The 22,693-nt window shown below is 40.2% G+C and overlaps 2 protein-coding genes across 2 annotated transcripts in view; one reads left to right on the top strand and one right to left on the bottom strand.

The window, feature by feature from the left end:
• fut8a (fucosyltransferase 8a (alpha (1,6) fucosyltransferase)) overlaps positions 1 to 9,761 on the bottom strand; it is a 190,556-nt gene extending 180,795 nt beyond the window's left edge. Inside the window, 1 exon segment of the mRNA XM_064953339.1 lies at positions 9,636 to 9,761. The gene's annotated coding sequence lies outside the window, so the exon portion shown is untranslated.
• A 4,288-nt stretch (positions 9,762 to 14,049) lies between these two features.
• On the top strand, positions 14,050 to 22,267 carry dnal1 (dynein, axonemal, light chain 1). The gene is made up of 8 exons (XM_064953338.1): positions 14,050 to 14,163; positions 14,958 to 14,996; positions 15,179 to 15,288; positions 15,570 to 15,625; positions 15,760 to 15,815; positions 15,936 to 16,062; positions 18,843 to 18,983; positions 19,229 to 22,267. Exons 1-8 carry the CDS (start codon positions 14,161 to 14,163, stop codon positions 19,273 to 19,275), a joined length of 579 nt encoding a protein of 192 aa, XP_064809410.1. The 5' UTR covers positions 14,050 to 14,160; the 3' UTR covers positions 19,276 to 22,267.
• The last annotated feature ends 426 nt before the right edge of the window (positions 22,268 to 22,693 follow it).

The raw sequence follows: 22,693 nt of genomic DNA, 5'->3' as shown, positions 1-22,693 counted from the left end.
ATAAAGAGAGAGAGAAGGATAAAGCAATACAGTGAGAGATAAAAGAGAGAGAGAGAGAGACTGAAATAAGAGAGAGAATATTTGTTTGTTTGTTAGAGTAGTCCTTATTTCCTAGCAAGTGTTTCTCTGCTGTATGATCAGTAAACATGGTGCATGCTGGAGCCTGGATGATCAACCATAACTGAATATGTTGCCATAACGTAATAAACCTGAGGCGTTTTTGATTGACAATGTTTCATAGAATGTTAATTATACAACCCCCCTCCCCCCAATATGCTACAAACACTGTCAGGCTGTGTGTGTAACAGTCAGTGGTGTAGGTGAGGCTGTGAGGGTCTGTGATGTGGACTAGGATCCCCATATGACCTCAGATCCGCCTCAACTTCCTCCTGCACACTGAGGCCACAGTGAGTGGTAGGCTACAGACTGGAGAAAGCCACATGTTGTTGCAGGGACTTGGGCAGATAACACAAGCCTTTCTGGTAATGTTTGACTAACAAACACTGTGACTGTAAGGTTTACAGAGTTTTACAGATAATCCAGACAAGGTGTGTTACATTTCAGCGACACTACCCCAGAGAGACTAGAGCTTGCTCCTACAGCAAACATGATATGTTTCAAACTTTTCGGGAATACAAAAGAACAAGGATATGGAAAATAACACTTTTGGGCTGATGTATTGTTATATCTAAATTCACACATTCACTGCCAAACAAAGCTTGCTGAGTTTTCAAGTAAAATGTAATATGAGTATTCCATTTGCAAACAAGGCAACAATGGCCTCTTAGACATCTGCCATCTTATCAAAATACATTGTAGCCTCGGCTATAAGATAGACTTGTTAAATAACACAGTGAGCAGTGCCAGAATGCATATATTTACTCTAGGCCTAGTGCATCTGTATATACTATGGGAAACAAACAGGGACATTGGAATATAAAGGAGACTATTTATTATCAAGGTTCCAGCCTTGCGGCTATACTACAGACACCTTATACATTAGGGCTGGGAATTGCCAGGGACCTCACGATATGATATTATTACGATACTTTGGTGCCGATACAATATGTATCGTCATTGTATTGTGATTGTCATGATTCTATATATATTGTGATTCGATACTCTGATTGTATTGCAATTCGGTGTTCCAAACATCACCATATGTCTGAGAATGAGCCATGAGAAAATGAGTTTTGATCAGTCATGCAAATAAAAGAGCTCCCTATTTAAAAAGATGGAAAATAAACTATGAAGGAAAAATACTGGAGTTTAGGTGCTGGTACACCCAACTAGTGCAAAAATAAATCAAATCAAATCAAATTTATTTATATAGCCCTTCGTACATCAGCTGATATCTCAAAGTGCTGTACAGAAACCCAGCCTAAAACCCCAAACAGCAAGCAATGCAGGTGTAGAAGCACGGTGGCTAGGAAAAACTCCCTAGAAAAGCCAAAACCTAGGAAGAAACCTAGAGAGGAACCAGGCTATGTGGGGTGGCCAGTCCTCTTCTGGCTGTGCCGGGTAGAGATTATAACAGAACATGGCCAAGATGTTCAAATGTTCATAAATGACCAGCATGGTCGAATAATAATAAGGCAGAACAGTTGAAACTGGAGCAGCAGCACGGCCAGGTGGACTGGGGACAGCAAGGAGTCATCATGTCAAGTAGTCCTGGGGCATGGTCCTAGGGCCGCGGTTCAGTTGAAACTGGAGCAGCAGCACGGCCAGGTGGACTGGGGACAGCAAGGAGTCATCATGTCAGGTAGTCCTGGGGCATGGTCCTAGGGCTCAGGTCCTCCGAGAGAGAGAAGGAGAGAATTAGAGAACGCACACTTAGATTCACACAGGACACCGAATTGGACAGGAGAAGTACTCCAGATATAACAAACTGACCCCAGCCCCCGACACATAAACTACTGCAGCATAAATACTGAAGGCTGAGACAGGAGGGGTCAGGAGACACTGTGGCCCCACCCGAGGACACCCCGGACAGGGCCAAACAGGAAGGATATAACCCCACCCACTATGCCAAAGCACAGCCCCCACACCACTGGAGGGATATCTTCAACCACCAACTTACCATCCTGAGACAAAGCTGAGTATAGCCCGCAAAGATCTCCGCCACGGCACAACCCAAGGGGGGGCGCCAACCCAGACAGGATGACCACATCAGTGAATCAACCCACTCAGGTGACGCACCCCCTCAGGGACGGCATGAGAGAGCCCCAGCAAGCCAGTGACTCAGCCCCTGTAATAGGGTTAGAGGCAGAGAATCCCAGTGGAAAGAGGGGAACCGGCCAGGCAGAGACAGCAAGGGTGGTTCGTTGCTCCAGAGCCTTTCCGTTCACCTTCCCACTCCTGGGCCAGACTACACTCAATCATATGACCCACTGAAGAGATGAGTCTTCAGTAAAGACTTAAAGGTTGAGACCGAGTTTGCGTCTCTGACATGGGTAGGCAGACCGTTCCATAAAAATGGAGCTCTATAGGAGAAAGCCCTGCCTCCAGCTGTTTGCTTAGAAATTCTAGGGACAATTAGGAGGCCTGCGTCTTGTGACCGTAGCGTACGTGTAGGTATGTACGGCAGGACCAAATCAGAGAGATAGGTAGGAGCAAGCCCATGCAATGCTTTGTAGGTTAGCAGTAAAACCTTGAAATCAGCCCTTGCTTTGACAGGAAGCCAGTGTAGGGAGGCTAGCACTGGAGTAATATGATCAAATTTTTTGGTTCTAGTCAGGATTCTAGCAGCCGTATTTAGCACTAACTGAATAACATTGCACTATTGTCAAAATGATACTATACGATATATCGTCAAAGATAATATCCCATATATGAAACTGTATTGATTTTCTATCCCATAACTATAATACAGATTATACACTTCATACAGTTTATACATTTTATACATAATATACACTTCATACAGATTATACATTTTATACAAAATATACACTTTTATACATAATATACACTTTATACAGATTAAACACTTTATACAAATTAAACACTTTATACAAATTATACACTTTATACAGATTATACACTTTATACAGATTAAACACTTTATACAGATTATACACTTTATACAGATTATACACTTAATACAAATTATACACTTAATACAAATTATACAGATTATACACTTTATGCAGATTAAACAATTTATACAGATTATACAGATTATGCACTTTATACAGATTAAACACTTTATACAGATTATACACTTTATACACTTTATACAGGTGGGGCACACAGGTGGTCGCATATAAATTATCCCGGAAACCAAGGTTTAATCAACCCAAGCCCAGGATGATGCAAACAGACACGAGATGCCAAGTTATGATTAAATACTTGGAGATGGCCCATCATCTATTCTATGCTATTATGTCTCTACCTGTCTGTGGCATATGAGTCATAGGGTTACAAAAGCTCAAGGAGGTGGCGTGGGGAGTATGGACCATACATTAGCTTTTTTCCATAATCCTGAAACTCTTAAGGGAAAATAACACCCTGACCATATACAGTGCCTTCAAAAAAAATGTTTTGTCACTGGCCTACACACAATAAGGTTAAAGTGGAAATATAACATTAAAGTGGAATTATGTTTTTCGAACTATGTACAAATTAATTCAAATTAAAAGCTGAAATGTCTTGAGTACCTTATCTCTGTGCTCCAAACATACACCTATCTGTAATGTCCCTCAGGTGAGCAGTGAATTTCAAACACATATTCAACCTCAAAGACCAGGGAGGTTTTCCAATGCCTCGCAAAGAAGGGCATCTATTGGTAGATAGGTATATATATAAAAAAAGCAGACATTGAATATTCCTTTGAGCATGGTGAAGTTATTCATTACACTTTGGATGGTGTATCAACACCCAATCACTACAAAGATACAGGCATCCTTCCTAACTCAGTTGCCAGAGAGGAAGGAAACCGCTCAGGGATTTAACAATGAGGCCATTGGTGACTTTAAAACAGATACAGAGTTAAATGGCTGAGATAGGAGAAAACTGATGATGGATGAACAACATTATAGTTACTCCACAATACCAACCTAATTGACAGAGTGAGAGGAATGAAGCCTGTACAGAATACAAATATTCCAAAACATGCATCTTCTTTGCAGTAAGGCACTAAATTAATACTTCAAAATAATGAGGCATTACAAAGTGTTATGTTTCGGGCAAATCCAATACAACACATTACTGAGTACCACTCTCCATATTTTCAAGCATAGTGGTGGCTGCATCATGTTATGGGTATGCTTGTAATTGTTAAGGACTGGGGAGTTTTTCAGGATAAAAATGAATGGAATGGAGCTATGCATGGGCAAAATCCTAGAGGAAAACCTGGTTTAGTCTGCTTTCCACTAGACACTGCGAAACAAATTCACCTTTCAGCAGGACAATAAAATACAACCAAATCTACACTGGAGTTGCTTACCAAGAAGACAGTGAATGTTCCTGAGTGGCCGAGTTACAGTTTTGCCTTAAATCTGCTTGAAAATCTATGGCAAGAGCTGAAAATGACTGTCTAGCAATGACCAACAGTCATTTTGACAGAATTTTGAAAATAATAATTAGCAAATGTTGCACAATCTAGGTGTGGAAAGCTCTTAGAGACTTACCCAGAAAGACTCACTGCTGTAATTGCTGCAAAGGTGCTTCTACAAAATATTGACTCAGTAGTGTGAATACTTAGATATTGTAATTAATTAGATATGAATTAGTAATGGAATTTTGATATTTATGTATTTCATTTTCAATACATTTACAAACACTTCTAAAAACATGTTTTCACTTTGTCATTATCAGAGTATTGTGTGTAGATATATTCATTTTAAATTCAGGCACAACAAGCACAAAAAATGTGGAATAAGTCAAGGGGTATGAATACTTTCTGAAGGCACTGTGTATATCATATTGCCTATGGGTCCATAGGGAGGGAAACTATGTCCTGTAACCAAGCTGCCCATAGGGAGAGAGACCCTGTTCTGTTCTTCATTAGGAGAGGTGGTTGATTGACTGACTAATGACCACACCCGTCATTTACTGACAATGTGTGTAGGTGTTACAGGTTGTTGCCAGGTAGTCCTTCTGACACTCAAGGTATCTGATGCTATTGTGCTGACTGCTGAGAAGGTGTGGAGATCAGGGGTGGACTGGGACGAATAATCGGCCCAGCCATTTCTAGCACACCGGCCATTTTTCCTTGAAGCCCTCATTATTCAGAGGGGTTGGGTTAAATGTGGAAGACACATTTCAGTTGAATGCATTCAGGTGTACAACTGAATTCCCTTTCCCTTTCATTATTAGCCAGATAATTATAATTTTGCGCCAAATAAAAACGAGTTAGACAGTCCCACTAGGCTAACAATGGACCGAAATGCCAGATACCAGTCCGCCCCTGGGTGGAGTGACAGGTCGAACAATCTTTCAATGGACCACATCATTAAAGTTATTTATTTGAAATTTTGCCGGATGATATCTCTTAATGCACCGACTCGTTTTCAAGAGAGTCCAAAAGTATATTTTTTTTATAATAAAACAACAAAAATAATTAGTTACAAGAAAAATATGGCAACTACCGTCTAACAATAATAACAATGAAATAATATATATATATTTGTTTACTTACATTAACAGCATAAAAAAGTTATTGTACAACTACTAGAGCATTGGACTAGTAACCGGAAGGTTGCAAGTTCAAACCCCCAAGCTGACAAGGTACAAATCTGTTGTTTTGCCCCTGAACAGGCAGTTAACCCACTGTTCCTAGGCCATCATTGAAAATAAGAATTTGTTTTTAACTGACTTGCCTAGTTAAATAAAGGTTAAAAAACAACAACAACAAAAAACAAGGCAACCCTGTTAATTGAAATGCATTCCAGGTGACTACCTCATGAAGCTGATTGAGAGAATATCAAGAGTGTGCAAAGCTGTCATCAAGGCAAAGGTTGGCTACATTGAAGAATCTCAAATATGTGTTATTTCATAGTTTTGATGTCTTCACTATTATTCTATTATGAGTAGGTGTGTCCAAACCTTTGACTCGTACTGTACATAGAACACATTTACAAATATCTTCACATGGTGATGTTTGTATTAGTTAAAAACACATTTCAAAAATGACTTTTTAAAATTCACAGTGTACATTCTATCTATCTATCTATCTATCTATCTATCTATCTATCTATCTATCATATATATATATATATATATATATATATATATATATATATATATATATATATATATATATACCCCTATATATATACCCCTATATACAGTTTAGTAATTTGCAGAAACATGCAGTCACTATACAAATACAGGCAAGTGGAAATGGCTTTTCATTTAGAGGGCATGATCAAGTGTAGAGTTTGAAAGGAAATGATCCCAAATCTCAATAACATAAAAGCTTTTCTAGTATGGTCACAATGGGCAGTTGCTACTTCAACAAAGCACAATATTAACTTCCTGCATGCGTTGGGTAGCAGCAGATCAGGTACATCAAGTATGTTGTTACTGTTAGCCATACTTGACAGCCAGTCCAAGGTCTAAGTTGCTGTTGGTCACTCCCTTCACAATCAAGCATTTTCAACAAGGACAACCTGGGTCAGTTTTGAACCATGTAATAAATGTGAAATATGATTAGTATAACACGAGCATGACAAGCAGGGTCTTATTCAGTCTTCTATTGCCTATGAGACAAATTAAACTGGTCATGTGGTAGGCCAGGTGCTTTCAAGTGTAACCATTACTATAGTGTCCAGGATATCCACTATACATACTGGGAAGAATTCAAATAAGGTCAAATGACCACACTGTTGTCTCTCAACCATTCACACCCTCTCTCTTTCCTGTGACTTGAATCTGTCAGATGATTGAAAAAAACTCAAATGTGAAAAAATCTGAATCAGAATGGGGTGTAGCCTCTGTCATCATTGTGGTTTACTTAATTAATATAGTCTGTAACGGGGTAGAGTGAATAGTTACAGGAAATTAAAGATTTATGAATTGGCAATTGTGCAGACAAAGACCTTGTTAATATAATGAAACGTTGTGCAATCACCTCAAACAGAGGACAGAACGAGACATTCACATTACATAGATCATTATTGTGGTACGCTTGGCAAAGCGGGACATTTGATTTAGCAGAATATCATCTCAATTCTCTGAGACAAATTAAGCTGTGAAATGCTATCATTTCTCAATTCTGAAGCACATCAAAGATATGAAATGGTCAGAATTATTGCATTAAATGCATTACACTAGCCCATATTAAAGGCCTAATACTAGCCTATATTAAAGGCCTAATACTAGCCTACATTAAAGGCCTAATACAAGGCTACATTAAATGCCTGGTACTATCCTATATTAAATGCCTAGTACTATCCTATATTAAAGGCCTAGTACTAGCCTATATTAAAGGCCTAATACTAGCCTACATTAAAGGCCTAATACAAGGCTACATTAAATGCCTAGTACTATCCTATATTAAAGGCCTAGTACTATCCTATATTAAAGGCCTAGTACTATCCTATATTAAAGGCCTAATACTAGCCTACATTAAAGGCCTAATACAAGGCTACATTAAATGCCTAGTACTATCCTATATTAAAGGCCTAGTACTATCCTATATTAAAGGCCTAGTACTATCCTATATTAAAGGCCTAATACTATCCTATATTAAAGGCCTAATACTATCCTATATTAAAGGCCTAGTACTATCCTATATTAAATGCCTAATACTATCCTATATTAAAGGCCTAGTACTATCCTATATTAAAGGCCTAATACTAGCCAGCATTAAAGGCCTAATACAAGGCTACATTAAATGCCTGGTACTATCCTATATTAAAGGCCTAATACTATCCTATATTAAAGGCCTAGTACTATCCTATATTAAAGGCCTAGTACTATCCTATATTAAAGGCCTAATACTAGCCTACAATAAAGGCCAAATACTATCCTATATTAAAGGCCTAATACTATCCTATATTAAAGGCCTAATACTATCCTATATTAAAGGCCTAATACTATCCTATATTAAAGGCCTAATACTATCCTATATTAAAGGCCTAATACTATCCTACATTAAAGGCCTAATACTAGCCTATATTAAAGGCCTAATACTATCCTATATTAAATGCCTGGTACTATCCTACATTAAAGGCCTAATACTATCCTATATTAAAGGCCTAATACTATCCTATATTAAAGGCCTAGTCCTATCCTATATTAAAGGCCTAGTCCTATCCTATATTAAAGGCCTAGTACTATCCTATATTAAAGGCCTAGTACTATCCTATATTAAAGGCCTAGTACTATCCTATATTAAAGGCCTAGTACTATCCTATATTAAAGGCCTAATACTACTTTATTATGGGCATACCACTCACACAGTAGTGTGTCCGGATTGAAGAGTCATTCGATGGCTACTAACCCACAGATGGACCAGGCAAGCTGGCTGGGCTCCAGTCCCTAATTGCATGTTTACATCTCAAGATATCCTATTTCAGATCCACCAGCTGTGAGCCAGTTGATCATAACTGACCACAGGGGTTTCATTGAGTTCAAAGGTTAAGTCTGTTAGATGTGCACATGCAAATAGACCTATAGGCTTATATCTATCTATTTTACTACAAGTCCTACTGTGGTATGTGGTAATAACACAGCGGTCAGGGAATGAAATCATGTGAAATTAAATAATCATGTAGTAGAGCATAGCATGATTACTGAGTTGGGTCCAAAACAAAATGTAAACAATGAACACAGTATGGGAGAAACATTCTCAGCCACCAGCTATGACAACAAAACCACTAAGAACAGAATGTGTGTGTGTTTGTGTGCGTGCGTGCGTGTACGTGCGAGCATGTGTGTGTTTGTGTATCAGTTAACGTTCTGATTTATGACATACTAATAACAAATAGCAACATCAACATTATATGCGTTTTACTCAACTCTAGTCTATGGTGGATCAACAGCACAAACACAACTGAATGCGTTTCCCAAAAAGAGGTAGGTTAGGCTACTTTTCATCGGTTTCAACCAATGTCTAAAAAATAGCGGGGTGGCTCACAATCTGCTTTGATTCGACCCAGCAAGACGGTCAAGGAGGCAGTGGCCGATGCAGACTGACTTCACAAAATAACGGTCCAATATAGCCACACAAAACATAAGCATTTCGTTTGTTTATAAGAAAGCGTCACAATACACTTGTCATTCTTGGTAAATGTGAGCGTCTTATGTCAATACAGCATTATTCTTTTAAAGACGTAAGATGGAGAAACGTCGCAGTTCATTGTCCCTGGATGGTGATTGAATTGTATTTCTTTTACCTAATCAAATGTTAATTAACATAACCATTATATGCACAATGTAGCAAAACTGAACGAATTCCTCTCCGAAAACTTCCTGTGCATGAATGACTTTAATAATAAGGAAGATGCGAATTCTAACCGAACCTTGTCCGACAACTCCTTAGTGTAAATCCGTGTCCGCTATATTGTTACCTCTCCGCTGCGGTCGAAGCACGCAAATAGCAACAGGCCAGGGATGGAGGGAGAAGGGAGACGGCGTAGACACCAATTCCTATTGTATGCAACACAATATATAAGAAATTGGCTTACCTGGCTTTATCTCATTGAGCTTGCATTTCTTCAAGGTCTATATTCTGCCTGAACATGATGCTTTGAGTTGTAAACTGTCTGAAGACAGAAGGCGGAAACAGGAACTGGGTAGGAGCAGGACTGCTGCGCGCCTGACGAGTAGTCACTTCGCTACGCTTGGCTTTTAATGAGGGAACTCGAATTGCCACAGAGCCCCATTGCGCATGCTTGCGTCAATTCAATGACCGGTTCGATCTGCTCACTCTCCATCCAGTCTTCTGGACGAGGCGACAATATTTGTGAGGCTCTGAAAAATCTGAAGATAGTGTGCAATTATAAAATTCAATTTCTGTGGAAAGGGTTCTACATGGAACCCAAAACTGTTCTACTTGGAACCAAAAGGGTTCTACCTGCAGCCGATGAACCCTTTCAGGGAAAAAAATGTGGTCAGGTATACAGGAGTAGGACTAGGACTAGGTTATTTCACGAGCTATAAAAGTGGTCAGGTATACAGGAGTAGGACTAGGACTAGGTTATTTCACGAGCTATAAAAGTGGTCAGGTATACAGGAGTAGGACTAGGACTAGGTTATTTCACGAGCTATAAAAGTGGTCAGGTATACAGGAGTAGGACTAGGACTAGGTTATTTCACGAGCTATAAAAGTGGTCAGGTATACAGGAGTAGGACTAGGACTAGGTTATTTCACGAGCTATAAAAGTGGATTTTATCCCAGACTTAGAAAGAGTCGGTGGCAGGTGGGTGTATATCATGTCATGGCATCTGTTCATGTCATGGCATCTGCCCGTCCAGGAAACAGACGCTTTATTGGCTAACGAACGTTTCCCTGACATTAAGCTGACACTGTCCAAACAACCATTATGTTATAGTCCCTTTATGATATGCAAATCATTTGGACAGACTCATTTCCCTAATACCTGCCCTAAGATAACATTTCTAACAGCAGCACACTGTGCCTGTATTCATAAAGTACACCAGATTACTAGGAGTATTGGTATAGGATCAGTTTTGCCTTTTAAATCATAATGAATAAGACTACATGAATAGGGAGGATCCAATCTTAGACCAGACACTACTACTCTGAGACACTTTTTTAATATGGGCCCTGAACCGCAGCCATATAGTCAGAAACCCTGGTAAATTAGAAACGCTCAATGTTCTATGCTTGCCAATAATGCAGTTTTTGTAAAACAACCCTGACTGTTTGGCAAATGTACACCTGGAAGAAGCTAGCCAAATAACCTATAAGCCTGTTACTCTTGTATACACTAGATAGCATAGCCACAGAAAGTGGTCTTGTTTTCATAAACCGACACTGTTGTGCTAGTTCCATCCAGTGGTAATAACGTTGTAATACAGCCATTGTTGCGAGGCCAGGTTTTCAAACTTTTCGTGCAAGTTGTCATAGTGCATGAAATGTAAAAAAAAAAATAATAATGTTTTAGGTGAATGGCCAACGTATTGACAAAATGCATTTTCACAGTTTAAATGTTGATGTTCAAAATGAAAGATATAAAAGCTTATTCCGGTTTAGTAAATAAACAAACCATCAAAATAAATACAACATTGTTACATATGAATCCACTAATATCCTCCTGAACAGAATGGGATACAAATGTGTCATGCTTGCTCCCGCTCTTCCCCCCTGGCGCTCGAGGGCGCCAGGTTCCCCAGCATTACACACTCCTGAAACATCATTACACACACCTGCCTTCCCTCGTCACGCGCATCAGCGATTATTGGGCTCACCTGGACTCAATAACCTCTGTCATTACCTCCCTTATATCTGTCTGTTCCCTTGCTCTGTTCCCTGCTTCAGCATTGTTTTTCGAACGCTCTGCCTGTCTTGTTTCACGCCTGTTCCTTATTAAATGTTGACTCCCAGTACCTGCTTCTCATCTCCGGCGTCGGTCCTTACACAAATGCATATTTTTGGGAGGGGTGTGGTACGACACCGGAAGGAAGTGAGATAATGTGAAAACATAAGAATGGCACTGTCAAGATCAGATATTCGTCTCCTGAGTATTCCCCTAACACCTTAGTTCGAGGTGTACTTACCTACGCTACAAACAAAACAATATTGTTCGTTGAGACGTAGACCTGATGGCAATGGTGAGACTGAGAATACCTTGTCTGTTGGCCTAGAGTAGGATCAGATCAAATCAAATTGTATTAGTCACATGTGCCGAATACAACATGTGTAGACCTTACAGTGGAATGCTTACCTAGAAGCCCATTACCAACAATGCAGTTTAAAAAATATGAATAAGAATAAGAAATAAAAGGAACAAGTAGTTAAAGAGAAGCAGTAAAATAACAATAGGGAGACTATATACAGGGGGTACAGAGTCAATGTGCGGGGGCACTGGTTAGTTGTGGTAATATGTACATGTAGGTAGAGTTATTAAAGTGACTATGCATAGATAATATGCATAATATGCATTGATCTTAGTCCTATATTGACACTTTGCCTGTTTGAGCTGCAGCTCCTTGAAAGCGGCAGCTCTAGCCTTTAGCTCGGTGTGGATGTTGCCTGTTGGGGTATGTTGGGGGGGGGGGGGTATGTATGTACGGTCGCTGTGGGGATGACATCGTCGATGCAATTATTGATGAAGCCAATGACAGATTTGGTGTACTCCTCAATGCCATTGGAAGAATCCCAGAACATATTCCAGTCTGTGCTAGCAAAACAGTCCTGTTGCTTAGCATCTGCTTCTTCTGACCACTTTCTTAATGACCGAGTCACTGGTGCTTCCTGCTTTAATATTAGCTTGTAAGCAGGAATCAGGAGGATAGAATTATGGTTCGATTTTCCAAATGGAGGGCGAGGGAGAGCTTTGTAAGCCCAGTCAAAACTGTTCGCTGCTCTGACCCGCCAATGGTGGAACAAACTCCCCCACGACGCCAGGACAGCGGAGTCAATCACCACCTTCCGGAGACACCTGAAACCCCACCTCTTTAAGGAATACCTAGGATAGGATAAAGTAGTCCTTCTCACCCCCCTTAAATGATTTAGATGCACTATTGTAAAGTGGCTGTTCCACTGGATAAGAGCATCTGCCAAATGACTTAAATGTAAATGTAATGTAATGGAGTAAATGTGGTCTGGAGTTTTTTTCTCTCTGGTTGCATATTTAACATGCTGATAGAAATTTGGTAAAATGGATTTAAGTTTTCCTGCATTAAAGTCCTCGGGCCATTAGGAGCGCCGCCTCTGGATGAACGTTTTCCTGTTTGCTTATTGCACACCAGTATTTCTACTTGCACATCCTCATCTGCACATCTATGACTCTAGTGTTAATTGCTAAATTGTAATTACTTTGCCACTTACCTCCTTACTTCATTTGTACACACTGTATACAGATTTTATATTGTGTTATTGACTGTACATTTGTTTATCCCATGTGTAACTCTTTGTTGTTGTTTTTGTCGCACTGCTTTGCTTTATCTTGGCCAGGTCGCATTTGTGGCCTACCTGGTTAAATAAAGGTGACATTTGCGGAATACAGTTCATTGAGTGAGGTCTTAGTGCCAGCATCAGTCTGTGGTGGTACGTAGACAGCTACGAAAAATACAGATGAAAACTCTCTAGGTAGATAGTGTTGTCTACAGCTTATCATGAGATACTCTACCTCAGGCGAGAAAAATCTTGAGACTTCCTTAGATATCATGCACCTGCTGTTGTTTACAAATTTAAATAGTCTGCCCCCTTGTCTTAGACACCGCTGTTCTATCCTCCCGATACAGCATATAACCAGCCAGCTGTATGTTAATAATGTTGTCGTTCAGCCACGACTCTGTGGATCAAATCAAATCAAAATGTATTTGTCACGTGCGCCGTAGACCTTACAGTGAAATGCTTACTTACAGGCTCTAACCAATAGTGCACAAAAAATGTATGTGTGTGTAGGTTAGTAAAGAATTAAAACAACAGTATAAAGACATTTGAAAATAACAGTAGCAAGGCTATATACAGACACCGGTTAGTCAGGCTTTTTGAGATAGTATGTACATGTAGGTATGGTTAAAGTGACTATGCATATATGGTGAACATATGATGAAGCATAAGATATTACAGTTTTTAATGTCCCGTTGGTAATCTAACTCGTACGTCATCAATTGCATTTCCCAATGATTGCATGTTAGCTAGTAGAATGGAAGGCAGTGGTTTTTTTCTGATCGCCTACGAATTCTCAGTAGGCAGCCCGATCTCCGTGGAATAGTGGTGAGGTTTTAGTGGGTGCAGTATTAGTTGGTAGGACAATTTTTTTACAGTGTAAAGATTTAACATAACAGTATGATGATACACAGCCAATACAGTCGGTGGCGGCATGCACTTATAACATTTGTTTGTTGACCGCCATAATACCAAAGAAGAAGAAGAAGGAAAAATAAGAAGAAGAAGAAAAAGAAGATGAGGAGGAGGGTATAGGTAGCGGGCGTGGGAAAGATGTTTGCTCGAGCTCCTGCACATGCGTCGTGACTTGTGAAGCTTCAGTCTGTGTCATAGCAACCAGAGAGGACAACATGGTGAGTTGTTTGGCTCATAAAATATTTTGTGAATGCCGTTTATCAGTAACTGGCTATCTTGAAAGATTATTTTGTATTAAAAAAAACAACGTTAACGTTGTAGCTATAGTACTATTAAATGTTTGCTAGCTACTGCCATAAACACGAACGACGCACGAGTCTCAGCCACACCTAAGGCGTTAACTTTAGCTAGCTGAACGACGTTAGTTAATGTTAACCTGGGAAAGGGCTGAAAGGACACACCTGACGCCCAAACCGATATTTCGATTCAACATAAAAAAAAAAAAGTGGGTTAGGGTCAGTGTTAGGTTTTCACGTTTAAGCGTTAGCTGTGTCCATGTAGTCTCTCCCGTAACCTGTCTGCTAGGAAATAGCAATCATTCTCCAGCCGTGATCTTGTGAATGTAACATAACGTTAATATATTGCATCAGTTTGACAGCATGAAGATCAATTCGTGTGTGTACAGCTACTGCTAACGTTAGCTAGCTTGCTACCTAACGTTAGCTATTAACGTTAGCTAAAGACACTCAACTAACTTTAGGGTGCTATGTTCTGTTTACGTTAGCTTTGCTAGGATCCGAATGATTGATTTGTGCATGATTCACTTCTATAACTGACAGCTGTTTGTCAGTGGTAGCATTTATTACATTAAAATAAGCTAGGCATAACGCTGTTGTAAACGTATCTAATGCAAAGGCCGGTCATAGCTGCAACAGTATTAGCTGATGGATTTGCATGACTACAGACTGAGATTTTATCAGTTGAACTAGAAGTTTGTATTATTGTTTCACAGGCAAAACCAACAACCATAAAAGAAGCCCTTGTGAAATGGGTAAGTGCATCAGAGCTCTCTCTTAGCCTGGTCCCAGATATGTTATCTTTGTGCTGTTTTGTGAACTCTCATGGCAATTGCCAATAGGATTTGGCATTACAGCACAAACAGATTTTGGACCAGTCTAGTTCTCTCCTACATAAAAAAGGAGAACAGTTGGCAACTTTGTGTGATTTCAACAGGAGGAGAAGGCAGGAGAGAAGGTGGGGGAGGCGAAAGCAGTCAAGCTGTATGGTCAGATTCCTCCTATTGAGAAGATGGATGCTTCTCTCTCCACCCTCATCAACTGCGAGTGAGTGAAACCTCATTCCTCTTAATTCTGAGACCCAATTTCATAGTACAAGGATGGTAATTCAATATTGGAATATCTGGGGCTCTATTCATTCATAAATCTGATTCTCCTCTGTGAAACTTTATCCAGCTTTGGTTTGAAACCTATTTCAATTGATGGGTGGTCACACACACACTCTATAAGAATGTTATGCTGCTGTTCTTTTCTTCTATAAATCTGATTCTCCACTTCCTGTCACTGTGTTGATTCTCTACTTCCTGTCACTGTGTTCTTCTGAACAGGAAATTGTCCCTGTCTACAAACTGCATTGAGAAAATTGCCAACTTGAATGGCCTCAGTGAGTATGCGTCACACTGATGTGTCTTCATGTAAACAACACTTCAACTAGGGCCTTTAATGTAAACGGAGAGAAGGTGTAAAATGTGTAATCATTAAAAAGCTGAGACGTGATGCCTTTTCTCTATCTCACAGAAAACCTACGGATATTATCACTAGGGCGGAACAACATCAAAAATCTAAACGGACTGGTGATTATGGAATTTTTGTGATCTACTATATTACTTGTTGCTATGTTGTAATCCTAGCCCAAGAATGTTCTTGCATAGGATTAGGAAATTAAATGTTTACTCACCTTGTACTGTCTGCAGGAGGCTGTTGGTGACACGCTAGAGGAACTGTGGATTTCCTACAACCTGATAGAGAAGCTAAAAGGAATTCATGTTATGAAGAAGCTCAAGGTCCTCTACATGTCTAACAACCTAGTCAAGGAGTGGGGTAGGCAATGGTTTCATTTCCATGAGCCAAGAGTGTGCCATGTTGCCCTATGTACATAGTCATGGAACACTGGTCACTTAAATAATGTTTACATACAGTTGAAGTCGGAAGTTTACATACACTTAGGTTGGAGTCATTAAAACTCCACAAATTTCTTGGTAGCAAACTATAGTTTTGGCAAGTCAGTTAGGACATCTACTTTGTGCATGACACAAGTAATTTTTCCAACAATTGTTTACTATCAGATTATTTCACTTATAATTCACTGTATCACAATTCCAGTGGGTCAGAAGTTTACATACACTTAGTTGACTGTGCCTTTAAAACTTCTTCGGGCTTGGGGGCAGTATTCGGAAGTTTGGGACGAGGGAAACCGGTGGATTACTGAGTCAAGCGCGCCATTGAAACATACTTTTTTATATATATAAAAAAGGACTACATCGAACAAAAGGACCATTTGTTATGTAGCTGGGACCCTTGTGATTGCAACCAGATGAAGATCTTCAAAGGTAAGTGATTTATTTTATCGCTATTTCTGACTTTTGTGACGCATCTGCTTGGTTGGAAAATGTATGTAATGCTTTTGTTACATAATTTGAGTAAATTGGAGGTGTACCTGTGGATGTATTTCAAGGCCAACCTTCAAACTTAGTGCCTCTTTGCTTGACATCATAGGAAAATCAAAAGAAAAATTGTAGACCTCCACAAGTCTGGTTCGTCCTTAGCCAAATACATTTAAACTCAGTTTTTCACACTTCCTGACATTTAATCAGAGTAAAAAGTCCCTGTCTTAGGTTAGTTAGGATCACCACTTTACTTTAAGAATGTGAAATGTCAGAATAATAGTAGAGTGATTTATTTCAGCTTTTATTTCTTTCATCATATTCCCATTGGGTCAGAAGTTTACATTGCCTTTTAAATGCCTGAAGGTACCACGTTCATCTGTACAAACAATAGTACCAAGTATAAACACCATGGGACCACACAGCCGTCATACCGTTCAGGAAGGAGACGCGTTCTGTCTCCTAGAGATGAACGTACTTTGGTGCAAAAAGTGCAAATCAATCCCAGAACAACAGCAAAGGACCTTGTGAAGATGCTGGAGGAAAAGGGTACAAAATCATCGACAGCCACAGTAAAACAAGTCCTATATCGACATAACCTGAAAGGCCGCTCAGCAAGGAAATGCCACTGCTCCAAAACCTCCATAAAACAGCCAGACTACGGTTTGTAACTGCACATGGGGACAAAGATCATACTTTTTGGAGAAATGTCCTCTGGTCTGATGAAACAAAAATATGACTGTTTGGCCACAATGACCATTGGTATGTTTGGAGGACAAAGGGGAGGCTTGCAAGCTGAAGAACGCCATCCTACCTGTGAAGCACGGGGTGGCAGCATCATGTTGTGGGGGTGCTTTGCTGCATGAGGGACTGGTGCACTTCACAAAATAGATAGCATCTTCATTTACATTTAAGTCATTTAGCAGACGCTCTTATCCAGAGCGACTTACAAATTGGTGAATTCACCTTCTGACATCCAGTGGAACAGCCACTTTACAATAGTGCATCTAAATCATTTAAGGGGGGGGGGGTGAGAAGGATTACTTATCCTATCCTAGGTATTCCTTGAAGAGGTGGGGTTTCAGGTGTCTCCGGAAGGTGGTGATTGACTCCGCTGTCCTGGCGTTGTGAGGGAGTTTGTTCCACCATTGGGGGGCCAGAGCAGCGAACAGTTTTGACTGGGCTGAGCGGGAACTGTACTTCCTCAGTGGTAGGGACCACATCTTGAGGATGGAAAATTATGTGGATATATTGAAGCAACATCTCAAGACATCAGTCAGGAAGTTAAAGCTTGGTTGAAAATGGGTCTTCCAAATGGACAATGACTCCAAGCATACTTCCAAAGTTGTGGAAAAATGGCTTAAGGACAACAAAGTCAAGGTATTGGCTTGGAGATCACAAAGCCCTGACCTCAACCCTATAGAAAATTTGTGGGCAGAACTTAAAAAGCATGTGCGAGCAAGGATGCCTACAAACCTGACTCAGTTCCACAAGCTTTGTCAGGAGGAATGGGCCAAAATTTACCCAACTTATTGTGGGAAGGATACCCAAAACATTTGACCCGAGTTAAACAATTTAAAGGCAATGCTACCAAATACAAATTGAGTGTATGTAAACTTCTGACCCACTGGGAATATGATGAAAGAAATAAAAGCTGAAATAAATCATTCTCTCTACTATTATTCTGACATTTCACATTCTTAAAGTAAAGTGGTGATCCTAACTAACCTAAGACAGGGACTTTTTACTCTGATTAAATGTCAGGAATTGTGAAAAACTGAGTTTAAATGTATTTGGCTAAGGTGTATGTAAACTTCTGACTTCAACTGGACTATTTATATATCTCCTGCTGTACTAAATTTGTGATTGTTTTAAATTTTTTGTTATTGTGTGTGTGTGTGTGTGTGTGTTGATATTTACTGCATTGATCAATACGAACTAGGAAGATAAGCATTTCGCTGCACCCACCATAACACCTGCTAAACTGTGTACGCGACTAATAAACTGTGATTTGATTTTGATGTTAGCTACACTACACTGTTTGTGGTTGCATGCACAGTCACTTCTGTGTCTGTGTTGTGGACGGGGGAAAAATGGCCCACCTTTGAGTGGTAATTACAATGGTAATATCCTCATTATCATGCCTGCCTCATGAATAAAGTCAATTCTGATAACATGTTTGATGGTCGCCATTACAACTGTGGTTTTCCATTACAGCTGAGTTCGTGAAGCTAGCTGACCTTCCATCCTTAGTGGACATGGTGTTTGTTGGAAACCCCCTGGAGGAGAAGTACTCCGCTGAGGGGAACTGGCTAGAAGAGGCCACCAAGAGGCTGCCCAAGCTGAAGAAACTAGATGGTAAGACTGTCCACCTTCTTTGTTTTCTCTAATAGGATGCTATATTCCTAGGACTGTATTGATGTCATCCTAAGCTACTTACTTACTATCGGGCTGATCCAAAGTACACTATTTTGAGCCTATCTTTAAATAGTGTGGCTCCGTATAGAACAGCCTGCTGTCATTTCACATTGCTTATTTCAGTTGTTTTTGCTATTGATGTGTCAACAATCCTTACAGCTTTGGTCTCCATCTCTCCTCTTTAGGGAACCCAGTGATCAAGGCGGATGATGATGACGAGGGAGACAGTTAACACAATCTATTTAATCTCTTACAGTTTACAGATTGTTGTTTTTAAAATATTTTTATTGAAATGGTTTCTATACCAGCATCATTGAGAATCAATCCACCAGGCAATATCCTATTGTCCTATTTGATCTCTTTTTAGATGTTGAATAAGCTCATTCCACTGGTTGGGAGATGACCTCTCATAGAAGCACATTGCTGAAACTTTTACAGCTCCATGGATTTCATGAAATAAAAAGTAATACGAAAGAGGTAGAACAGTTACAATGTTTGATGTGTGTAGTACAGGGGGGCAAAAAAGTATTTAGTCAGCCATCAATTGTGCAAGTTCTCCCACTTAAAAAGATGAGGCCTGTAATTTTCATCATAGGTACACTTTCAACTATGACAGACAAAATGAGAAAAAAAATCCAGAAAATCACATTGTAGGATTTTAAATTTATTTATTTGCAAATTATGGTGGAAAATAAGTATTTGGTCAATAACAAAAGTTTATCTCAATACTTTGTTATATACCCTTTGTTGGCAATGACAGAGGTCAAACGTTTTCTGTAAGTCTTCACAAGGTTTTCACACACTGTTGCTGGTATTTTGGCCCATTCCTCCATGCAGATCTCCTCTAGAGCAGTGATGTTTTGGGGCTGTTGCTGGGCAACACGGACTTTCAACTCCCTCCACAGATTTTCTATGGGGTTGAGATCTGGAGACTGGCTAGGCCACTCCAGGACCTTGAAATGCTTCTTACGAAGCCACTCCTTCGTTGCCTGGGCGGTGTGTTTGGGATCATTGTCATGCTGAAAGACCCAGCCACGTTTCATCTTCAATGCCCTTGCTGATGGAAGGAGGTTTTCACTCAAAATCTCACGATACATGGCCCCATTCATTCTTTCCTTTACACGGATCAGTCGTCCTGGTCCCTTTGCAGAAAAACAGCCCCAAAGCATGATGTTTCCACCATCATGCTTCACAGTAGGTATGGTGTTCTTTGGATGCAACTCAGCATTCTTTGTCCTCCAAACACAACGAGTTGAGTTTTTACCAAAAAGTTATATTTTGGTTTCATCTGACCATATGACATTCTCCCAATCTTCTTCTGGATCATCCAAATGCTCTCTAGAAAACTTTAGATGGGCCTGGACATGTGTCCCCCTGCTTAAGCCAGTACGTCTGGCACTGCAGGATTTGAGTCCCTGGCGGCGTAGTGTGTTACTGATGGTAGGCTTTGTTACTTTGGTCCCAGCTCTCTGCAGGTCATTCACTAGGTCCTCCCGTGTGGTTCTGGGATTTTTGCTCACCGTTCTTGTGATCATTTTGACCCCACAGGGTAAGATCTTGCGTGGAGCCCCAGATCGAGGGAGATTATCAGTTGTCTTGTAAGTCTTCCATTTCCTAATAATTGCTCCCACAGTTGATTTCTTCAAACCAAGCTGCTTACCTATTGCAGATTCAGTCTTCCCAGCCTGGTGCAGGTCTACAATTTTGTTTCTGGTGTCCATTGACAGCTCTTTGGTCTTGGCCATAGTGGAGTTTGGAGTGTGACTGTTTGAGGTTGTGGACAGGTGTCTTTTATACTGATAACAAGTTCAAACAGGTGCCATTAATACAGGTAACGAGTGGAGAACAGAGGAGCCTCTTAAAGAAGAAGTTACAGGTCTGTGAGAGCCAAAAATCTTGCTTGTTTGTAGGTGACCAAATATGTATTTTCCACCATCATTTGCAAATAAATTCATAAAAAATCCTACAATGTGATTTTCTGGATTTTTTAAAATCAATTTGTCTGTCATAGTTGAAGTGTACCTCTGATGAAAATTACAGGCCTCTCATCTTTTTAAGTGGGAGAACTTGCACAATTGGTGGCTGGCTAAATACTTTTTTTGCCCCACTGTATGTCACTCTTGCACTTATGAAACAGCCTCCTCTGAGGTAACTACACAAACATTCTAAAAGGTACATGCCCATTGTTCTTGTCTATCAGCCGGCTGTCTAGCCTGGGGACAAGGTTACATTCCCATTCGTGAGCAAGACATTTGTATTTATTTTTAAGCTCCAAAAAGCACATTTACATTTTTGTATGGGTGCTGATGGTCATATTTTCTCACGATTCCTGACTCTCACTCGGCTTGCATGCATTAAGGACCTCACACTCGGCTTGCATGCATCAAGACCTCACACTCGGCTTGCATGCATCAAGGACCACACACTCGGCTTGCATGCATCAAGGACCACACACTCGGCTTGCATGCATCAAGGACCACACACTCGGCTTGCATGCATCAAGGACCACACACTCGGCTTGCATGCATCAAGGACCTCACACTCGGCTTGCATGCATCAAGGACCTCACACTCGGCTTGCATGCATCAAGGACCTCGCACTCGGCTTGCATGCATCAAGGACCTCGCACTCGGCTTGCATGCATAAAGCACCTCGCACTCGGCTTGCATGCATAAAGCACCTCGCACTCGGCTTGCATGCATCAAGGACCTCGCACTCGGCTTGCATGCATCAAGGACCTCGCACTCGGCTTGCATGCATCAAGGACCTCGCACTCGGCTTGCATGCATAAAGCACCTCGCACTCGGCTTGCATGCATAAAGCACCTCGCACTCGGCTTGCATGCATAAAGCACCTCGCACTCGGCTTGCATGCTTCAAGCACCTCGCACTCGGCTTGCATGCATAAAGGACGTTAGATTCGGACCTGTATGCAGCCTTCAAGGAGGAATATGAGGTTGCACACAAAACGGGGTGAAGGCCAGGGGAGAACAATTTGAAGTATTTTCTGTGCATGGAGGAATACTGTATTTTAAAAAGATGGAAGAACTAAATATATATATTTAGCTCTAGTCTTAGCTAATAGCACTTTTTTTTCTTAAGTTTGTATATTTATTAGGCATGGTTTGTATAAAATAAATATATACCGAGATGTTTATGATTTTTTTTTAAATGGCATTTTAAATGTTGAAATTTGGTATGTTGCATTAAAAACTATTGAAGTCATGTTTTGTGGTGTTCTATGGGGTTCTTTCATGAGGGCATTATAAATATGTACATACACTATTATTTGACAAGACAATGGCGTAATCTATTCAGGTATAAACAATAAGTAAGTCTACTCTTGTTATTGCAGTGTTCATATCACGTCTATGAAATCTAGCTCTGCAAGAGTCTCTTTTGGGACACTTGCCTGGATAAAGGAGGAGGGTTGGAATTGTGACATAAAAAAAAAGGAATTGACAGAAGAAAGTTCATTTGTCGTTCTAAACATATTTAGCGTGTTTTTTACTCACTTTTTTGTCTCCCACAAAGTTAATACTCTCTCCTTCAGCATCCATCACAATTACGTGACCATGGCCAATTATGCAAATTAGGCGATGGCGTCATTTACGTACTTTTAGGACAGCCAATAGATACTTTCCTTACTGA

This window comes from Oncorhynchus masou, chromosome 32 (genome assembly GCF_036934945.1).
Source record: "Oncorhynchus masou masou isolate Uvic2021 chromosome 32, UVic_Omas_1.1, whole genome shotgun sequence".
Taxonomy (NCBI): Eukaryota; Metazoa; Chordata; class Actinopteri; order Salmoniformes; family Salmonidae; genus Oncorhynchus; species Oncorhynchus masou.
This window is presented reverse-complemented; position numbering and strand designations above follow the sequence as displayed.